Source organism: Chanos chanos, chromosome 8, assembly GCF_902362185.1.
Source record: "Chanos chanos chromosome 8, fChaCha1.1, whole genome shotgun sequence".
In the NCBI taxonomy this organism is placed as follows: domain Eukaryota; kingdom Metazoa; phylum Chordata; class Actinopteri; order Gonorynchiformes; family Chanidae; genus Chanos; species Chanos chanos.
In genome coordinates, this window is record NC_044502.1 from 27,044,254 (window position 1) to 27,067,193 (window position 22,940).

A 22,940-nucleotide genomic window follows, 5' to 3' on the forward strand; every position below is an offset into this window, starting at 1 on the left:
TAATGTACACCTGAGCTGACGAAAAAATGACAACGACCTCAAATCGGCTTGACCATTTAATGAACAGTAACGATTAAGCAAAACGAACAGTAATTTAGCAAAACCTCAACATTAGCCGCTAAAATGTAGGCTATTACGAAACATCTGTATCCTGTAACATCTGTAGCCTGTTTAAAAAAGGCTAGGGCTACATGGCATCAAATATAGCCTGCATACTACCAGGTAACATTTTATTTTCTCCTTTTTTTTCTTTGCGGCGAAGTCCTCTGCTGCCGACTTGAAATCAAACGTTTGAAAATGTGTCTTTGCAGCTTGCAATGCCCATAAGGCCGCGTCACTCTCTCCTCCCCCAGACTACTTCGCAGCGCCTTCTTAAATGTATGAGCATTATAACCGGACATTTTGACCAGCACATTTTTAAATAAGTGTTTTGTTTTGTTTTTTACCAGGCAAAACCCGGTAACCCGGGTGTGTGTGTGTGTGTTGGCCTGTGAGTTACCTTACCTGTGAGTTGACGTGTCTCATCAGATCACGCAGGTCCATTTGAGTGTTCAGGATGCTATGGCATAAGGAAGAGTCCCGGATTCCCTTCATATCTTTCGCACTCCTCTCTACTCTCCCCACACCGCTCCTTCTCTCACTCTCCAGTTTCTGTCTGAGAGTGTCTAGATGATTCCAGAAAATGCTCAGGTCACGAGCAGCAACGTCTAAACGGTCCACGTCCTAAAGAGAGAGAGAGAGAGAGAGAGAGATAGAACGATTGGGAGAGAGAGTGAGTATTCTCAATACATTTGACTAGAATAGATTATAGCGCTGTGAAAAATGCAGAATCGCATGGTAGTTTCATGAGAGGAAACAACTGTTTTTTGCCTTCATGTGGCAGTGAATCAGCCAATCACAGAACCAAATATCTAATCACTTGGACTTGAATCATTAAACTTGAATGCATTAACTTGAATGCATTACCTTTCTTCAGCACGTTGCTGTTTCAAACAGACACCAGGGAACTTATTTATCAGTCATTCTCTCTATATAGCTCATTGTCCCTTTATTCATCTCAGCACTGCATTTCATATAGGTAAGACTTGTATGAGACTATCAGTCAGTGTCTGATCTTGTGATATTTACAAAATATGCCATCTGCTCGTCACGGAAGGTGAAAAATCATATTTGTTCGAATTCCAGGAGATTACAACACAAAACGCACTCGGAAAAACTCTTCCGATCGAGAGATTTATTAATCTGATGCTCAAACATTTTTTTTTTCAAAAGTCAGGAAATGGTTTTCGAACTGGCAAGTCGGCGAGAAAAGGTCAGTGTTAGAACTGATCCGTGTTTTTGTCCCTCGCATGCGTTAGTTAACCACTTCATTCGTACACACACACACACACACACACACACACACACACACACACACACACACACACACACACACACACACACACACACACACACACACACACACACACACCTTCATTTGAAGCCAGGTGTAGTAGTTAATTTTGGAGGAGGGTAATGTGGTCAACATGATATGTCTATCTTCAAAGCGTTCGTCTCCAAACTGCTGCTCGTTCTGTTTCAACACGAATATAAAATGAAAAATTATTCATTTATGTGCATAAAAATAAATAAGAATAACATAAATTGACTGTGAATATACATTTTGAATTTGTTTGCTGTGTGTGTGTGTTCTTACATATTTGAGCAACAGCTTTTGAACTCGAGCTCTAATGGTTCGTGTTAGTCGCAGGGAGGTGGCATAGGGTTGATGTTTCTTCAAATTTCTGAGTGTAGAAGCATAGCAGTCTGACACTACCATGATTACGAGAAGAAACAGAAAATCCCGTACATTCATCTGAGAGAGAGAGAGAGAGACTTACGTTATATCGATGTGGTATTCATCATTAAAATTTTTATCAGCATGTATAATATTTAATAGTTGCACTCATTCCATAATTCCATATCATCCCTTACCAACAGGAATATTCAACTTTGCTAGCCTTAGGAATAGTGCAAGTTTTGTAAACACGAGTAATCAACAAGTATTAAGGCTTGAACTATAGGCTACTTCACCTGTTTTAGGTGCATGTGAAGGATGGGATGAACAGCACAAGTAAAGATGAAAAAATTTTACAGTTACAGCAAAGTGAAAACCACATCAGTGATCCAGGAAAACAGAAAACACACGTGTCTTATCGCTTTTATTATAACTGGACGCAAATTAATTTACATTTACATCAATATCTATATATCTGTATAGGTAATATTTCCGTCATAGATACTTCTATAACTTTATTTAGGGCTAGATTAAAAAATTCTTCCGTTCCATAATTCATAGTAACCACTAAGGGAATACACACTTGGTTACCCCATGTGAAGCGCTGAAACATCGTTTCAGCATCAGTTAATTTTGACCTAACTGTTTGTTGACATACTAAACAATAGCCCGTATCTCGTTATACACAACAAGACGCAATTAACTCAAAATTGCTGTGGTTAACTCAAAGTACATTTGTACAAACAAATTATGAACAACAAAGACGACAGGACGCAGTAAGCGAAATCCATTCTACGAAAACTGCAGATGTAAGAGGTGGGTATAGAGGAATACTATCTACATTTAAATAGCGAAGAAACGAGTTCTAATTTCTCATAAAATCTACGCGGTTTCTACGTGACATATAACTAATTCAGCAAATCAAATCAGCCCACCAAGAATAGCGATAAGAGGCTAAGAGGAAACTTCGAGTAGAACCGTCAGTCCCTCTGTAGTTTGAATACCGCTAATTCAGGTGACATGTGAAGCAGCCAAAAAGTTCATGGAGACTTACCTTCGACCTCTACACTCAAATACTTGATCCAGAGAAACTTATCGCTTAAACCGCTCTTTGAGGAGGACATGCTTCTCGCTCAGTTAACAACACTATTTATTGCCTAAAGAAACTCTTTCAGTTTCAACCATGTGCACCAGGGGGTTTCTCCGTTGTCAAATGATTATTACGCTTATTGGTCATATTTGGTACTGCTTCCAAGAAATCTCAGGGAACACTTTCAAGCAAGGACAGCTACTGCAATGGATTCATGTTTTTAATTTTTGTGGGTGCCCTTTACTTGACATGACGAAAAAAACAACAAAAACAAAAAAGGCTGAAAAGATACCACAGAATGCATCGCAATTTGTGTCACGCTCTGTATTGCTTGAGTGACTCCCGGGTGCTGAATTATACAATGTTAAAGAGAAATAAAAAAAAAAACCCTCAAAACCTTTGTTTGCGAATACAGGGTGTTTCATTCTCTAGTTTTCATAGTTCCCTCCTCTTTTTCTTCTTCCCCCTAGTGAACGAATGAATGAATGATAGAATGGATAAACAAACAAACATATAAAGAAAGAAAGAAAGACCCCCCTTCTCCCTCTCGCTCTCTCCTCCACCCCCCTCTCTCCCTCATTCATTTCCCTGCTTTAGACTTGACAAGTCGTTGTGGTTGGTCTTTTTTTATTGAAATCATCGGCGTGGTTACTTGAGAGGACCAGTTGAAATACCTGATTTTTTGGCGTTTGCACATAATGTCGAATGGAAAACGCAACTTTTTTTCCTCTATGAATAAAGTGGATTATGTGCACGCGATAGGAATTTAGTCTCCTTTCTTTCAAAAACCCATTCAGTTCGTAGTATGCACAGTGTCGCTTCAGTTACAATTTGATCGTATTATGCTGTCGATATGTGAATGACATGCAACTAGCCGTGCGACTAAGTGTATAGTGGGAATTACGGATACTGTACTGTTTGAAAGACATCTAGAACACGAGTGCATGGCAAAAATATCACTGAACCTCAGTCAAGTACGGATTAAAACGCCGGCACCGCCTTCAGGTGAACAGCTGTGGACGAAAGCCATTGCAGCTTACCTTTTCATGTGTTAATACGTTGATAAAAACACGTTAGAGACCGTCTTTTTCTCAAGACTACAGGACTTATAAGAGTGTGTAGCACTGTTAGGGTAACAGAAATGATTGCTCAAAGGTCAGACTTCAAGGATCACACTTGTAAACCAAAGGGCCGAAAAGCAGCTTAAGCAACACAGGCGGGAAAACTGCAGTTAACAGGAGCGCTGGACTACCCATAACAATAACTAGACCTACAAATTATCACTCACTCACTCACTCACTATCTAAGCCGCTTATCCTGATTAGGGTCGCGGGGGGTGCTGGAGCCTATCCCAGCGCTCATAGGGCGAAAGGCGGGGAAACACCCTGGACAGGGCTCAAAATTATCAGTTAAAAATAATTATGCTGCGTCAACGTCCGGATCAGATTAGTTTCCCTGTCTTTCATAGGTATATTCCAACAATCCTTGATATTCACACACTTCACGCACTTAGAGGAAAAGACAACTACGTAAATAGGATGCAAATAGTTGAGTAAACGTTTCAAAATTTAGGAGACAGCGACTGTTCATATTTCGTCATGGCGTAGCTACATGCTGCAATTCACTTGTTTGGAATTTAAAAGGTAGCTTGTACTTATTTTTATCCTGTAGTAGTGTACAACGAATCATATAGCTCAGTTGTCTGTCTTCGGGCCTTTGCAACATTGGAGCTGTCCCACTGTGATAACTTGTATGTTATGAAGTGTACTGGATGTACTGGATGTAGCAGTTTTGGAACTGATGTCATAGCGACGCTCCATGACTGCCGTACTAACACACTGGCACTTCAAAAGTGTTGAAGAGCATTATAATAACATTTTTAATGTAGCTATAGCGTCCTTGTGTTCTTAGAGAGGGTAAGAGGTGTGTGTGTGAGAGTGTGTGTGTGTGTGTGTGTGGTGAGGTAAACCACCTGAGGATGTGAGAATGCACAGGTTAGCGTGGTTAAGTCAGCATAACCTCCCCAGTTACCTATAGTGTAGCCTAATCAGCACAAAAACACAGTTTACTGAAAATATGAAATGGTACGTGAGGGCCTGTAGGCCTATAACACAGTCTTACAGCTGTGTAAGAACAACAGTTTGATCCAACAATTAATAATGCATTTGAAAGGTGTTATGAATTTTTCGTTTGATCTTTCTCTTCCTAAAACAGATTGACAGGAGTAGGCAGTTTGATAAACTACATTTGTTTGAACGTTTGATGTAATTACACCCATTGGTTAATTACTTTGTCAAATGATTATAGCTATTAATTCATTCTGGTTAATAAAAAGGTTAATAAATTAAGGTTAATAAATTAATTATGCAAATACTACTACATTGTAAATACTACAATGATCAGTTATTTCAACTGTCAGAAACCACAAAAATTGACCCAGTAAAGTTTGTGTAACATGGGAGAATACTAGGAATGTATCAAAGTTGCTGCTTATTACAAAATGTGATTATTCAATATTTAATGGAACTTTTTTATTCAGCATTTAATGGGATTTAATGTATTAGGAGACTTATTCAGGAATGAGATTCAGAGCTGGCAAAACGACTGTAGAAGAGTGGCACCAATGTTACAAATACCACCAAAGCACCTTTACAATCAAATAACATTATCCATCAGTAAAACTAAGCCAATTTCAACCTTTTTTTTCACAGTTAATGTGGATGTTTTGACACTTTCACTTAGGCAGTGAATGTAGAGGTTTGGGCAAATGCAGGAAATCCTGTGGATTCCCACACCATTGTTTCTAAATGATATTGTGATACTTCTCACAGCTGTCTCTCTTTCATTATGCCTAAAGCAGGAATCCCTCATTTTTGGGAAAGATTTCACACAGCGTGGGCTGGGTATAGTTCCGTATAGGATGGGGCTGTGTGCGTGTGTGGGTGTGGGTGTGTGGGTGTGTGTGGGTGTGTGTGTGTGTGGGGGGGGGTCTTTTAGCGTGGCATAAAAAATCTCTTGTTTTCCTACATATATATTAATCTAACAATAAAGTAAGTATACAACATGATGACAATATTTTTTACACACTAAAAAGTTGCACAAAAAAAAATGAATGACTGGATGACCGTCCTGGTTTCATCACATTTTTTCCCTTTGTCAGTTTTCAGTTGAGCAATAATGTTCTACTTCCTCTATCCTCTAATCTACCTCAAACTTCGCTCTTTGCCTCACTTCTGTTCTCTCTCTCACTCTCTTTCTCTCTCTCTTTCACATGGTAATATGTATCTATGCCGGGTTATGGTTGTTTTCTCTTAATGTTTTACCATGGTTAAAAACTTGCTTCCATTCTTACATAATACAAGTCTCTCTCCACAAGACAGAGAATCATCCAAAATTAGACAAATTTGACCAAAGGAACATGTGCAAAATGAACATTCTGATAGATCACGAGTTAAGTGGTACATTCAGGAAAATGGAAGTACCATATCTTTCACATTTGTTCTGTTGCTTTCCCCAGATGCCTAGGAGGGAACAGGAAAATCAGTGATCTATAAAATTTGGGAAAGGGGGAATTATGTCTGTGCTGTGTGCATGGGTGACATTTGACCATATTAAACTGATGAAAAGTATTAAAAAGAGCTTATGACTAAATCTCGTAACTCCCCTGGATCCTTCACTCACCTGTAGACGAATACACAGCAGTAGTAGTAGGCCGTTCTTTGGAGACAATCCCTGGTTGTTTGCAATGCAAGGCTAAATAAAGAACTGGTTGTTTGGGTAAGTACAGTGTTTTCTTTACTCAAGAAACACTAAGTCTTTGAAGGCTACTGTTTTATGTATTTGAGGCCTGAGACATGTGGGAATGGAGAAGAGTGCAGGCCAATCACGGTAGGTGTTGGAGTGCAGTTTAGTCTGGCTTTTGCCATCTAGCCATTGCCAGGACTGTCTTCAGTAGCCTGTTCATAGCACTTAATATTTTATAACAAGGGAGTTTGGCCAAATGTATTCAACGGCAGGAAAAACTGAGCGCACACAAAGCTACAATAAACGTTGTCACCTGTAAGTTGATAACATAATGCAATACACTTACTGCCTCCGATGTATAATGCAATACACTTACTGCCTCAGATGTATAATGCAATACACTTAATGCCTCAGATGTATAACGCAATACACTTACTGCCTCAGATGTAGCTGTTCTAATCAATGACGGACAGAACATGTATCTCCGCATTCGCTGGTCAAAAACCTCGTAACTCCATTTGAAACTGATTTTGATAAAAGATTGATAATATAATGACACATGCAAGTATCTAACCATATTAAGACACAACACCAAATTTGATGACGTGGTGTTCCATTATTTTAAAAACACAGGGTTTTTTCATTTCCTGAAAAGTTATGGTGTTGGACATCTGAGGTTTTTTCTTTTATCTCTGTCGGGAATATAAAAAATATATGAAATGTATCTCTGTTGGGTGTGTGTGGGGGTGGGGGGGGTACAGGAAGCCTGACTACACTGGTTGTAAATGACCACATGCATACACCCACTCTAAAACAATCATGCTCAGCTTAATTAATTACACACACACACACACACACACACACACACACACACACACACACACACACACACACTTTTTAATGTAAAAAGAACTTTTTTCTTTTATCTGTGTTGGGAATATAAAGGGGATTTTTTATGTTATGAATTTGTTTTGCACTTCTTTGTCTTGAAGCTCAAAGAAATCTGAAAACAAACAAACAAACAAAAATCTGCTGGAGAAATCTAGCAAATTCCAAGACCTTTTGGGGCCACACTGTTATGTAACTGGTATTTTTCTATGAAAGATTCTTTCAGCATAATGATCTAAAACTTACATCTAAAAAAGCTTAAAAAAAAAAAAAAGAAATGTTTGACAGAACATTTCTGTAACACAGGAGCACAGCAAGCATGTTGACCCAACTTACAAAATGAAACAAAAGACAACTCATGTAAGGGAAAGATGCACAAATTAGTGAAAACAGATTTATGCATTTATTTATTGAAAATGAAATCATTAATGAATGAGATTATACATATTTATATACAATATCGTCCACCTACTTTAAATTTAATACTACAAATAGATCAAAACTTTGAGAAAATATATTTTAAGATTGTTGTTATTTGTTGTATAACATAGAGAGCTCATTAAATGACCCTCAGAAATATTATGGTGAGCTCATATTCATTCAGTTCTGTAATAAGCATGAATAACAAGAGGACTGTTCACTGTTCATCATCATCTTCATTGTCACCATTGTCATTATCATCATCCAACATTTTGCTCATCTTTATGACAAGCCCTGTAGAATCTTAGCTTTCAGACCAATATTGAAAATACATATGAAACTGTTATTGACTAAATGATGAATTCTTGAAGCTCACGCACTTTTGGAGAAAGGAAAAGAGAAGTGGCAGGGACGCCACGGGGAATGGGCGGGGTCACCGATGACAGACAGGTCATCATTTCCCTGCTGAGGCAGAAAGGGGGAATCATTACAGCGGTGGGGGGGGGGGGGGGGGGGGGGGGGGGGGTGATTACGGCAAATCTGACTGTACTAGTTGTAAACAACCACATGCATACACCCACTGTCTCATGCGTGAGATTAATAAGCACACACACACCCACACATTTTGGGGAGGGGGGTTACCCTCTTTTACTGCTGCTTAACCTTGGCTTGTGCAGTTAGTGTATAAGGCAGTTGACTGGTAATGATGCAATGGTGATAGGAAACATTATAAGGAAGAGCCAACCGCTTAGCCCTATTACATTTACATTTGTTCTTTTAGTAAATGCTTTTATCCAAAGCAACTTCCCAAGAGAATCAAAAATACAAACCAAGCATGTAGTCATCAAGGAGCGGAGCCGTCTACTGCGTAAGTGTTTCAGCTAAGTTCAATATTAGGCCAGATACAAGTGCAAGAAAACCTGAGGGAAGTAAGAGAGTGAACTACGAACAGATATATTTATAACAGAAACAAATAAATATCATATTTTTCCATTTGGTCTTCTGTCATATTCATGAATGGGACCAAAGATGTTTGTGCCAACTAGTGGAGCAGACTTAGCATCAGCTCACACATTCACTAACATGTTTGCTGTGTCTTAGTTATGTCTATCATAAAAACTTTACAGTACAAATGCAGTAAAAATAGCTCGATATGGGTCTGTTTTGTGGGATTTTACACACTCATTAATCACATTATTCAACTCATGGGATTATATGACAGGCCTACTCAATTTACCATGACAAATCAATGCTGCACACAACAAATCTCACAGCAGCTGACAAACATTTCCTGAAACGATACTACTTTCCCCCTGAACTGTGAATACGACGAAATCAAATAATTACACTGAGCTGGCCTAACTCAGACTTTTCGAACAAAATCAAATATTCTGCTCTAAAAACCATGTTATTTTCCTTTTGAATTCAAAGCCTTCATATGGTTCACAAAAGCCATTACAGTCAGCTAATATGAACAGCCTCAGCAGTGCATTACGGATAGTCAAAACACACTGCAGAGATCAATTTACTACCCTGCTGCACTAGGTGCCTGTTACTAGTGTTCCTGCTCTCTGTGGGCCTAAATTTATATACGAGGTACAAGTACACAATTTATGATACTCTACAGAAATCAGGCATGTATGTAGTTCTTACAGTAAAACAATACACAAAATTAAGTTTCGTTAAATGTTATTTGTGACACTCTTTGCCCAGCTTCCCTTTAATGTTGGACCATGTACAAGAACAGGGTCAACTACAGCTGTGTGAATTATCCAAGACTATCCCAGATGGTTTGTGCAGCCTTTATTTCCACAGCAAGATAATTATCTGTGATAGTTATTCTTCCTGCTCTTCTTTGTCCTAACCCACCACCTCTCATTTGTAGTTAACCTTTAACTTTCTCTCCATTGTTTCTATTCACTTTTTCCAATGCATGTGAGCTCCCCTGCAATTTTATTCATCCTAAAGCTCTGACTGAATTCCCTGTTAAACAGTTGAGCTACTTGGTGTTTGTTCTTTTGTGTTAACTGTGATGAACTGAAACTCCATTGTGTTTGAATATTGAATAACAGTGCTACTGCTGTGACGGGGGCAAATTTCTACTGATTTTGCAGTCTTACTTCAAATTGCCTTACTTCAAATTTCAAAAATTATTAAACATATTAATCAACTCAGCTGTTATAATAAAGTACTCCACTTTTTTAGGTGGTTAGTGACTGAATGCTGCATAAATGGGATAGTTTTCCATTTTATTAACCAATGAGGACATTTCGTTGTTTGTGGCCATATTGCGTGTATCTTACTGGGCCATTTTACGCGGAGCCTCCTGAATACTTGTGTAATTTATGTGGATGGCTTTGGAAGCTTTAGGTGGCCATCTTGGATCTGACAGGCCCAAGTGGCTTGTTTGTTTCAAATTCACTTGATACCACTTTCCAGCGGCACGTTGGGGTGTGAGCAAAATTGATTGAATTAGTCTAAAAAATGCACTGACTTCGATACAGCAGTATGCAAAACATAGCTATGCTGTGTTAAGTGAATTAGACACCCTAGGAATCAACTCTGCAATACGGGTAGGTTACCTTCGAAAATACGTGAACACAGGCTGTTATTGTAACATTGGACCCTGCAGTTACTGATGTCAGCATTGGTGAACACTTCTGACACAGATTTTACGAGGAACAAGTGAACTTTCTCCTTTACACCTATTGTGTAATTTCTATTTGAACATACTGCCCCATTAAGTGAAAGAATTCTGCACATACGTCTACAACACCTGGCAGCTGTGGCCTAAAGGTTAGAGAAGCGGGCATTTGACTGAAAGGTCGCCAGTTTGATCCACTGGACCAGCAGGAAAAAGTGGGGGCGGGGGGTGAATGAACAGTGCTTTCCCCTCCCTAAATACTCCCTTAACACCCACGGCTGAAGTGCCCTTGAGCAAGACACTTAACCCCCCGCTGCAGCTGCCCACTGCTCACGGATGGCTTAAATGCAGAGGATGAAATTTGGCACAGCGATCAATATGTCGGCACGCCTCAGAGCGCAGTGGCTTCAGGTCCATGGTCCATCATGGCGGCACATGTGAAGTGCTGCGGCTACTTAGCATGGTCCTGAAGACACGCAATTTCGTCTCACTGTGTACTGTGTATATGGCTGGGATGACAATAAAGAGAATTTCATTTCATTTCGATGATAACGGTGTCTCTGTGCCCCTGTTGCTACACTCATTACTGTGTTGAACTTCGCCAATGGATCCAAAATCGCGCGATAGTTTCAGTGAGACACAGAAGAGGAAAAAAACCCCCACAAAATACAGAGAAACAAAATAGACAGCAAATCGTGAAACTTCGCATTGACTCATTGTAGACCAGGTGAACGTTGCATTATACTGTGATTGCCCAGTGTCATGTTGCCGAAACCGACTCTCAGCGTTCCTCAGAATAACTCACCACGAAGTACTAAAAGATTAAAAAATGACCTAACTTCGGCAAACAACAGACAAAATAAGAAGAAAAACGAAACTTCCCCAATCTCTGGGAAATAAAAAGGCACCTTTCTTTCTCCGTTCTCTCCTCAATTCTGAAAGAACAAAAACACATATTTCGTGTGCGTTTGACTGCTGTCAATCTGTTTCTTCAGACCCATCTCCCCTATTCATCTATGGTAAGCTGGCCCATGGCAAAAGTGACCACATCAAAATCATTACACGTCACTTACAAACAAACCCTGAAAATTCTAGACGGATAACCACGGACCCATCACTGTAGCGTCATTTCAAAAGAGAATTTGCTGGAGTTTGACAGATTTTTATTTTTAATGCTAGTCTGATACGGATGACAACGACTGTCTGTCTTTAGGGACAGCAATAGCGAAATAAGCATCTCAACTAGAGGAAACCGCACAGCACCATTTAGAAGTACCGCATCTGTCAATCGAAGAAACAGGAAAATGCCACCGACACCCGGGGTACAAATGCGCAACTTTTTTTTTATATTAGTCTATGTAATCACCAAGACTACCCCTGACATGACACTGTTTAGTTGAAAGTTCCTTCCAGTTAGCAAAATAGTATTATGAGTAGTCTGAAAGGAACATTTTGAAGAGTACGGAAAATTTCTTATCGTGTCTTTTCATTTCTTCTTTTTAATGACATGTTGCTTTCTCTAAGAACTGATTTGCATACACACTGTGTTAAAACTACGTTTGTTGTGGAGATTTGAATTATTCCTCTAACGTCACGCTCCCCTTGTCCCTTATAATTCTGCCATTACTTTCCATATTCGCCACAGGGTGGCGTGCTTGAGCAGAAATTAGATCAGTACTAGTAGGCCTACTGTAGTTTATCCTTTCGTTCTGTTGAGTTCAAAAACCGGCAAGGAATGACGAAGACAAGGAGAGAATAGTATATAGGGTCTGACAGGCTCAGGCTTTTTGGTGATACATATTTTACCTTTGTTTTTGACTTTTCAGGGCAATCCTCTACACTAGATCACCCTTCAGAAAATCTCCCAATCTCCTCACCACTCTCCCTGGTCTGTGTGTTTCTCTATTTCTTCCTATACACAATCTGTTAAAGTGAAAATGAGCATCAGCCTTTTAAAATATTACACGCTCCTTTAGGTCTACCACCCAGATCGAATTAACACTGATTCTAATGCTACAGGGGTAAGCACAGGATTCCCTCTCATGTTGAAATGTGTTGAGTTTATATTGCTTCAGGAAAGGACTGCATAACCTACAGCACACACACACACACACACACATTCTCATTGTGTCATTCATTTGTCTCACTCTCATTTTCACTCCTCACTCATGTTTCACTGACACACACACACGCACACACACACACACACACACACACACACATTCTCATTGTGTCATTCATTTGTCTCACTCTCATTTTCACTCCTCACTCTTGTTTCACTCACACAATTCAGTTCACTTTTGTTTGTATAGCACTTTTTACAATCATAATTTTCTCAAAGGGGCGATCAGTGCCTAAAACCCCAGTGAGCAAGCCCACTGAAGTCACTGTTAATGACAGCTGGGTCATTGTGTATGTTTCAGTCAAGCTCTCACTCTCCTTTCTCCTTCTTTCACCCACTCTGGAGCTTCAAAATCTTACTGATAATAGAGCACATTTAACTAGAAGGTAATAACATTCCTTATTGATGATGATTGTAATTAATAACTTATAATGACAAAGCAGTGACGTTTGATAACAGCAGGAACAGAGTTGAGACCTCAGTGGTTTCGCAGACATGTTGTGTTATCAGGCTACTTGGTAATGTAATGATGTGGCCGTAATTTGTGTTAGCATTTTACTATTCTAGTTTAGCAGTTTTTATGTTGGTGGGAGAGGGTGATATTTCAAAAATAGCTGGTAATACAGAGTTTTGTTTTAAAATTAATATTTCAAAGTAATGTTTTAACAAAAAAAAAAAAAATATTAATTTCAGTATGGGATAAATGCTTTAACCTTTTTTCAGGGCTTATTTGTTAAACAGGGTGTGTCAAATTGTACAGAATTTTTTTTTTTTTTTGAAAATGAATGGAGGGCAAATGATTCATAGCCAGGTACAGCCTTCGTTTTTTTATGTTTCATAATGGTATGAAAATATTAGTAAAATGGTTGTGTAAACAGTTATGAAGTTTCTATTCCTTAACGTAACAAACCCTAATTTTTACTGTAAATGGTGTTTTTTTCATACATCCTGTGGCATTTGAACAGAATGACCCTCTTAAGATGAAATTAAATGAAATGAGAACTGAGAATGAAGAAATGGCAGCTCTTAGCGGACAGAATGTAGAAATCCAGTCCTTTCTAATATTGCTGTTTTTCCCGAAATATCAGTGTCTGACATGTTTTCCTATAAGACCAAGACATGAGTGAAATAATGGAGTCAGAGCTGGAGAAAAGTCAGTTGTTTCTGTATGCAAGGAAATTTAAAAAACACATTTAGTATTTTGCAAAAACCTCCATTTGTGAAAATTTTCTTTTCTTGCTCTGTTGACATCCTGTTATAGCATTTTTGTTAAGAAACCTGTACTTAGACCTCTACAAATGCCACTACATTTACCTCACTACCTTACTACTCAAAGGATATGTCCTTAATTATGACTGTCTTGTACAAATTGTGGATGCACACACACACGCACACGCACAGTCAATCGAGGGCAGCCGTGGCCTAAAGGTTGGAGAACTGGGCTCATGACCGGAGGGTTGCTGGTTTGATTCTCAGAACCAACATCCATGGCTGTGTGCCCTTGAGCAAGGCACTTAACCTGAATGGGCAAGGAATGCTGCGTCTGGTATGTGTGTTCACTACTGGTGTGTTGGATGGGTTAAATGCAGAGGACAAGTCACTGCTCACTATTCACGATGTGTGTGTGCAATCCTGGAGATTTACATTTTTCAGTTAATCTATCTATCTATCTATCTATCTATGTATCTCTCAGCTAATGTGTGTGAGAGCGTGTGAGAGTGAGAGAGAGAGAGAGAGAGAGAGAGAGTGTGTGTGTGTGTGTCTGTGTGTGTAGTCTGTATAAAGGATGTTGTCTTACTGTCCAGGGAGACAGACCTGGGGTGTTGCAGAAAACAGCACTGAGATCCATGCACCTGTGATAACACAAATGGAATAATGTGCATTCAGCTGACTACAGCTGGAGTTTATGCCCTGACACAAGCCACACGACAGCTGCAGTTCGACTCAGGGCATTCACAGAGCTAGAAAACCCCACTGATCAGACCCATCACCTCCTTCTGTCTGCTTCTCAGTACCTATTGGTCATTTGCATTTACTGCTTATTTCTATATATGCATAATGGATATCTTTTCATTTCTAATGAGACTCAAACTCTTCTCTTCTACGCTTGAATTCTAATGGAACTAGTGAAACTCTTCTCTTCTACTCTTCTAAGGTTCTAAATTTAAGTGAACAGTGGGTATAGTGAGTAATCGCTCCTTTAAAACCTTGTTACTTTTTCTTGCATGACACTCTGAAAATAAGAACAGGTTAAATTAGGCTTGTTCCATTTTTATTTACACACAGTAACCCACATTGGCCAAGTGAAAATAAACTTTTAAAGCATTCTGGAAATTGATTGATGTTACAACAGTAAAGCATCTTATTTGGATAAGTGCACCCCTCCCCCCAACAGACATAGACATAGACACCTTCCCTGAATCAGGAGACTGATAGGAGAGATTTTGAAGGAGCTACACTCCTTTACTGCTAAGACTGGTCATAATTTGCATGTAGTAACAATGTCCCTACATGCGAGAGTGGGAAGAAAAAAGGCACTCCTTAAATAAAGCCAACTCAGCCCTCCTTCGTGTTTAGCAAAAAAGTTCCTAAGATACTCTGTGGTCAAGTGACAAAAGGTTCTGTGGTAGGCTGAATCCAAAATCGAACTTTTTGGCTGGAGTGCACGGGAATGGAGTGTACGTTTGGTGAAAACACATAAATCTTACCATCCAAAGAACACTGTTCCTACAATAAAGCACCGTGTTGGCTGCATCCTATTGTGGGGATGTTTATTTTCGCCTGACTCTTCTCAAGATAGGATAGTACAAAATACAGACAAATTCTTCGTTAAAACCTCCAGCCCTAAGCCAGGAGGTTGAAAATGGGAAGATAATCAGGTTTACTTTTCAACATGACAGCGACCTAAAGCACACTGCTGAAGCAATCGCGCAATGACTGAAGGACAAGAATGTGTGTACTTAACTGGCCCAATCAGAGCCCTGACTTAAATCCCACTGAAAATCTTTGAAATGACTTGAAGAGGGGAGTCCATCAGTAGTCACCGCACAATTTGACTAAGCTTGAACTATTCTGTTAAGAGAAATGGGCAAATTTTTCTTCATCTAGGAGTCAAGCAGACTGAAAGCTATAATTCAAGGAAAAGGCACTTCCACCAAGTTTTAACTTATATGTGTGTCTTATCCAACTTAGCTATTCCACTTTTTTTTTTTTAAATTCTAGTTGATTTTTTCCCCCAAAAAATTTACTTAATTTCACTTGGATGTTGGAAAGTACAATTTCTAACTAAAAGTAAAAAAACTAATTTTGAGCTTTGTGGCAACAAAAGGTGAACATTTTGAAATAGGGTGGTGATTTTTATACCCACAGTAGAATTGCTTTTTATATAGATTATATAGATTAGATTTTCAACATGTGTTTCCACTCTCTAGTAAAATAGGGTATATGTTCTCCAGTAAAAACAAAGAAATACATCTAAATTTCATTCCAAAGCTTTATTCCAACCAACCATCTGTTTGTTTTGCTGTTTTGGTATGTGATTGCTGCGCTTCACCTAGCCATTACTTATTATTTCCTACAGTTGTGAGACTGTCTTTGCTTTAATGCTGCAATAGAAATTGCTGCAGTCACGTACCCTGCATCACATGGTCATTCTGTCTATATGTTTTTGTGAAAAATTAAGATCAAGACCTGGCTTTTTTTTTTTTCCAGACCCAAGCCATCTTCTTCAGAACACTGCTTTTCTGTAATCCATGTATAGTACGAATACTTAGTACTAGTCAATATTACAATCGTGATAACATGCTCTATACTAGAGATAGTGAAGAGTATGTGAAAAACTCAGAAGTCAAACTGAGCTCAGAGAGACCTGAGCAGGTTCTGAAATACATTATGTTAATTTTGTTAATTTTATATATAGAAATGTACATTATATGATGCTGTTATTATCAGCCACACCTGGCTTTCACTATGCAAACTATATATTTTAGTTATATTATCTAGTTATTTGACAGCCAAACGCTAAATTCCGAGAGAGATTAGTGCTGTTTTAATTGGGGATGCACTGTATTAGTAGCAATTCTTATGAACAAATGAGCGTTCTGTCCATCATTTCTAATTGTACATGTGAGTGAATTATTATAACATTATTCTATCATTGTATTCCATATTATTCTATATTATTCTAATATTAATTTGTGTAAAGAAACTTAAAATGCTCTAAATAAAACGCCTTAAGCATATTTTGATGAGAGTCATCACAGAACAGTTTATGTTCAGTGAAACCACCACTAACAGACTGTACATTAAGATACAGAATGACGTAGCATTATGTATTGCCACATGGGTACGGTTGTAGTACAATAGCCTGTTTGCTAACATTTAGATATTTGCTACTTATAAACTGTCGTGTTTATTTATTTATTCATTTAAAGGAAATTGTCAACTTGATTCTGTTTGCTCAGTGAGGGAGGAAGAGACACAGAATGAAAGAGGGAGAGGGCGAGAGAGAGAGAGAGAGAGAGAAAGATTAAACTTAAATTGAAAAAGTATAATTATAGTGAAATAATTATAATTAATTAAAAATATATATATAGATCTACAGGTCAACAAGGATTCTTAACCAGCATGTTGGATAAGCCTCACACAAAAAAAGGTTACAGATGTATATTCTAATTTCATCACAGAACTTTCTGTCTCATTTCGCTGTAGCTGTTTCATCTGAACTGCAAACAATTCCCCACAGACTTTGAAGGAAAATTCACCGCTTGTTTTTATTATTTTCTGACCTTTTCTGACTATCATAGGTCACTTCTGAGTCAGCAAAGACCATACAGGGTTTTTTCTGTTACCAGATGACTAAATGGGATTGTGTAAAACAGTGCTATAGAAAGTGAGAGACCTTGTGTTCCCTATTTTTCCCCAGAAAAAAAAAAAAAAAACTTAAGCAGGGATTCACATGGTTGAAAAAACAAACTGTCCAGTGGCTGATGTCTCTGTCTGTGCCAGTTTTCTGCAAGTCCAGTTTATCTGAATTGAGAAACTATATCCAAGCTATATCTAAAAGATTAGAAAACTCAGCTCATGCAATGTCTCTAACACCTCCAAATATGCAGAAAGTGGGGGGGTTCATGTGGGGTTGGTGAGGGCTGATTACATATCAGCACATGCACACACACACACACACACACACACACACACACACACACACACACACACACATACATATATATATATATATATATATATATATATAATGTAATTACATATTACAACCCACAAGATTTAGTACCCTAGTCCTTGCTGGTAATGATATAGTGTTATTGTTGACAGATGATTCTGAACACATTCAAAGGCTTTTGCAATGGAAAATAGCGTGTTTATTCTCGGACATATTTCTGTAGGCACAGACTTATGTTGTAACATGGCATCCGCATTGCTTAAATGGTGACAAGTAGCCTATCAGTGGTTGTCGGTAACCACACCTTACGGCAGTCTTAACTGAACATGTAGCCTAGCCTATAATTTAGCGTCCATTTTACCACTTCAGTTTGCTCCTTGAGATTAGCGCTGCTGGCCACTTGAGGATGCTAAGGCCCAAAGAGTATGTCAGGTTTTTTTTTTTTTTGTTTTACATTTTGAAGCCTGTGCCTCTTATGCCCGCTTCCCTTTTTCTCTCATTTATTTGCCCCCCCCCCTTTACTTTTTGACATTTTCTTGTCCATGGCTTTTGTTGGCCCACTATGGAAGCCCATTTCTGCTACTTGAATTAAAAAAAAAAAGAAAATGTATCCCATAATTGTGTCTCACTATCTCATAATTATGACTTACTGAGCGTATCTAATAATTATGACTTTGTATCTCATAATTATGACTTTGTATCTCATAATTATGACTTTGTATCTCATAATTATGACTTACTGAGCGTATCTAATAATTATGACTTTGTATCTCATAATTCTGAGTTACAATCTCATAATTATGACCTACTATCTCATCATTATGTCATAATGATGAGATACTAAGTCATAATTATGAGATACGTTCTCATTATTATGATATACCATGTGACATGATTTTTTTTTCAAGTGGCAGAAACAGGCTTCCATAGGTAAAGAGACAGACAGGACTGGTAAAAGCTTTATGGATTTTTTGATGGCCCACCAGCCCACGAGCCACTTGGATTTGTCCTGGTATGCCTGATGGCCAGTACACCACTGCTTCCTTCAAATTTAGGGTTTGTTTCACACTTATCGCTGATTTGCTATAGTCTCTCAGTTCTCCCTTTTAGGATTCAAGTTTCAGACTGATTCTGAGCTACACCTGGATTTCCACACAGTTTTGCTGGTCCAGGTTGAAAAGATGAAAACAATTTAACTGACAGTTTATACAATCTCAGTAGGCTTTTGGGGCAGTTGCTTTTTTTTTTTTTTTTTAATAAATAAAGTCATTGAAAACATTGCAAAAAGAAAGGTTTCAAATTATTTAGAATTAAAAGGATGATCAGAGGATGTATGGTACAGAAAAAGAAGTAAATAGTTATGAACACAGGACAAACTGGAGGCTCTGAGAAGGGTGGTGAAATGGAAAGTTGAAAATTAGTATTTGAACAGACGGATCAAAGGACTGTTATTCTGATTAATTTACAACAAGTTTTTAGTCAATTTGTGTCAAAGCTTAATTATTTTAAGATGGAAAAAAGGTGGTTTCAAATGGAAATCAATAGTGTGATGAATTTCTGGATGGAAGGAGGAATTCTGCAATATGTTTAGGATATGTCCTATGAAATATCAATCTGAATGTCGAGATTCCTGGATTCTGAGGAAAGATAAAACCAAGAGGATTCAACACCTGCAAAGTTATTCTAGTTCAAAGGCCTGACAGCAGTTTGCCTCACTTGAACTGAGACGATGTTGTTTTTTGTTTTGCATCTGCTCTCATTACCCCTAACCGAGGCTAGACCCCTGTGGTGTACACAGCATAAATTAAGGAGACGGTTTATTTGTGTTGTTTGCTCTGTTGACCTGTTGTTTGCCATTGTTAGTCTACACTGGCTCTGAAAAAACAATGGCATAAAGCCTGAATGATGTTTGCTCAGCATTTTTATTAATGGTTGGGTGACATTGGAGGGGGGTAGGGGTGGCAGACCAGGTCCTCTCATATATATAGAACTGTGTGCGGTGCATTTGGGGAGTGTATCATCAAGGTGCATCCATCAAGAGGCAAATATGCGTGCTGTTGAGCTCTTCTGCCTGACCTTTTGGTGTCTTTGCGCCCTGTCGTGGGCACGCCAGCCATGTCGTAAGTTCTTGCTCTTTGATAACGTGTAGTTCTGATACAGTAACTGTAGCTCACGACTATTGTCCTTATTGATAACAACGTTTATAGAATTTGAAAGATCATAATTAATTAACTTAAAGCCTGTGTTATTTATTTATTTTGAGCAGAGTCACCCCATATGACACATGGAACGCTAAGTGTGGTGAGTACAGAAAAGTTTTACTGAAGTGAAAAGCGAAACTCAATTAGAGGCCTTGCCTTTGAAATTCTTTACTACTTTTCTTTTTTGTAACTGACGTAACAGAATCAATCTGCTTATGGTTTGAAGTATTGTAAGGACAGAGTGATGGATAATTTCTGTCTTCATTTTCATGTAGACTTCCTTTGGAGGTGAAACTGCTGCTTTTGGAGACTTCAGTTATGACTCTCAAGGAAAAAAGCTTCGTTTTGTGGAGAACGAGGAGTACACAAATAAAACCTCTCATGATGACATGGACGTGCTCATGCTTTTTGAAGAGGTAACACACACACACACACACACACACACAGGCTGTCTAAAATTTCCTCTACTTATTCATTTCTTTGCTTGGCTGCTAAACATTCTTTGAGAATCTTTTCTGCATTTTCTGTTTAATCCACCCTCTCTCTCAACAGGGTGTTTTCTATGAGATAGACAGTAAAAACCAGAGCTGTAAGAAAATGGTGCTGCACTCACGTAAACACCCCATGGAGCTGCCCCCTGATGCCAACCATCTGGCCGAGATGTATCTGGGTAGTGATTCTGTTTCAGACCAGGGTGTTCGGCTGCGGATATGGCTGGGAAAGTTTCCAGAGCTCAATGGTGTGTCAGCCATTACAGATAAGGACTTCCTTCATAATGTGGATTTGGTTATGTAGTTTATAGGGGATTCACTTGTGTTTCAGTACCTGTGTTACTCAATCAATCCCCATTTACAAAAATGAAGCCAGAATAAAATGGTATAGGCTTTCAACTTTAAACCAGAGTAGTCTTAGATTTATTGCACAACTTTCCTTTCCTAGTTTCTAGGTATTTGACCTTGCTGTTCCAATACTACAATAAATATCGGAACTCGTGACTCTCAGGCATGAATATTTACACACTCCCAAATTCCTTAGCGGACAGAGAAGACACAGAGCTTGCTAAAGTGTGTTATATAAGTTAAGCAAGATCCACAGACAAGTACTTGTTTACATATAAAATAGTTATTTGTCTGTGTATAGATAAAAGTAATTAAAAAAGGGAAAAAATGCAAGAAAAAACATATTTCTACAAACCATTTAGGTAAAACGTTAAAATGGGCTGTTTAATTTCTGTGTTTATATGTTATAATCTATTAGCAATTCCATGTGTGCAGTAGAATCTACAGGAGAACACAAACAGAACATATGAAACTAGACATTGATTAAGGATAAAGAAATGCTTTACAGTTAGAGAAACGTTTAAATGGGGCCAATGTCTGAGGACCAGGAAAGTTATTTAAATTGTCACAAAAACAGTGCTTTATTTGTTTGTTTCAAACTGATTGGGAATATCTTCTGTTTGTTTGTGTAATTCAGCCAACTATTCCATAACCACCACTTCCTGCGGCTGTCTGACCCTGAGTACTGCATACAACGGTGAGAAGAAACATCTCCTGTTCAGGTAGACCATTTTATCTTAAAAAAATCTTTTTATTGTCATATTTACAGCCTTACTGTTTTACATCAGTGACATAAAACATCATTCAATTTTATTGTTCTTATTTGCTGAAATCTCCGAAAGCATTTTGTCAGAAGAAAAAAAAAGATTTCCCTTGACTGAATACAGATTCAAATTTTTTTTGGGTGATGAGCAACCAGTTGTTGGTTAGAGACTGTATTAAATCAATAATGCTAATTGTCGTTAAAATGACAAAGACAGATCAAGCCAAATATTCTTGTTGTATTGTTTTACATAACATTCATTAAATGTTGTATGCTGAGTTATTGCTGGAACATGACACAAGATTTTACTAGTGGTCCAGCAATACAATCTGACTAAATAACTACATTCAACAACCGCATTTTGGTAGAGCATGTTTTAACTTTAGGTCTAATTCCTATACTGTTTAAATGGGAACCTAAAGGTGACCTGAACTATTTTGTTGTAATTGTCTTTGTGTTTTTTGGTATTTCTCACTAAGATTAATACCACTTTGCTCAACAAAAACAGACCCCTCAGCTTCTGTGCCTCTGTATTTCAGTTTCCTGAACGTTGAGACTGAAGTGAAAGACCCTCATGTCTTTGTCCCTCCATCTTACTGTGATGGTGTGGCTTTGGAGGACTCCGGAGATGAGAAGAATAGCTTCTTCAGCCTTTTCGAGTAAAATGGAGGGGGTCAACAGCACCATGAACATGAAATAAATAAAAGCATCTAAACACATTCACTGTATGCACCTTGCTTTCTTTCTAAGAAATCTTTTATTTTTAACACTATCACTTTGCTTGGTTAACATAAGTTTGTCATTTGTTAATATTTCTTTCTTTCATCTTTTGACCTCAATAAATACTGTGTACATCAAATTATATCCATTTACCTTTTTCCATTTTAAGCCAAAAATGGTTTTATTATGCTCCAGTTCCTTGTGAATGTGAAATGAACTGTATACATAGGGCAGCTACACACACACACACACACACACACACACACACACGCACGCACACATACAGACACACTCCATGGCCAGTTTATACCACCATGAAAACGAATCACCCCTACAGACAATGAAACGTGTGTCTGGAGATACAGAGCAGGCATGTAAGCTCGAGGGAATCCAGCTACAGCTCAGGTGAAAAGTTGTATAGGTAAAAAAGTGACCTCAAAAAAGTGAATTCATGGCAGCCCTCTTCAGATTGGTGTGCACAGTGTCTTGACAGATAACGAGCAAATAATGGCCAGCTCCTTTAGCACACACACTTCGGAATGGATTATCGAGT

General features: G+C 38.3%; 1 protein-coding gene across 1 annotated transcript; it reads left to right on the forward strand.

Moving 5' to 3' along the window:
• The first annotated feature begins 19,891 nt into the window (after nt 1-19,891).
• LOC115818033 (ependymin-like) lies at nt 19,892-22,330 on the forward strand. Its single transcript, XM_030781258.1, has 6 exons — nt 19,892-19,984; nt 20,131-20,165; nt 20,341-20,481; nt 20,618-20,804; nt 21,542-21,626; nt 22,207-22,330. Exons 1-6 carry the CDS (start codon nt 19,912-19,914, stop codon nt 22,328-22,330), a joined length of 645 nt encoding a protein of 214 aa, XP_030637118.1. The 5' UTR covers nt 19,892-19,911.
• The last annotated feature ends 610 nt before the right edge of the window (nt 22,331-22,940 follow it).

Bases quoted from the DNA above. Each gene is read 5' to 3' on its own strand.
- LOC115818033 (XM_030781258.1), top strand. From the start codon at position 19,912: ATGCGTGCTGTTGAGCTCTTCTGCCTGACCTTTTGGTGTCTTTGCGCC. The intron at 20,482-20,617 runs GTAACACACACA...CTCTCTCAACAG, and splicing joins TGCTCATGCTTTTTGAAGAG to GGTGTTTTCTATGAGATAGA. The intron at 20,805-21,541 runs GTGTGTCAGCCA...TGTGTAATTCAG, and splicing joins AAAGTTTCCAGAGCTCAATG to CCAACTATTCCATAACCACC.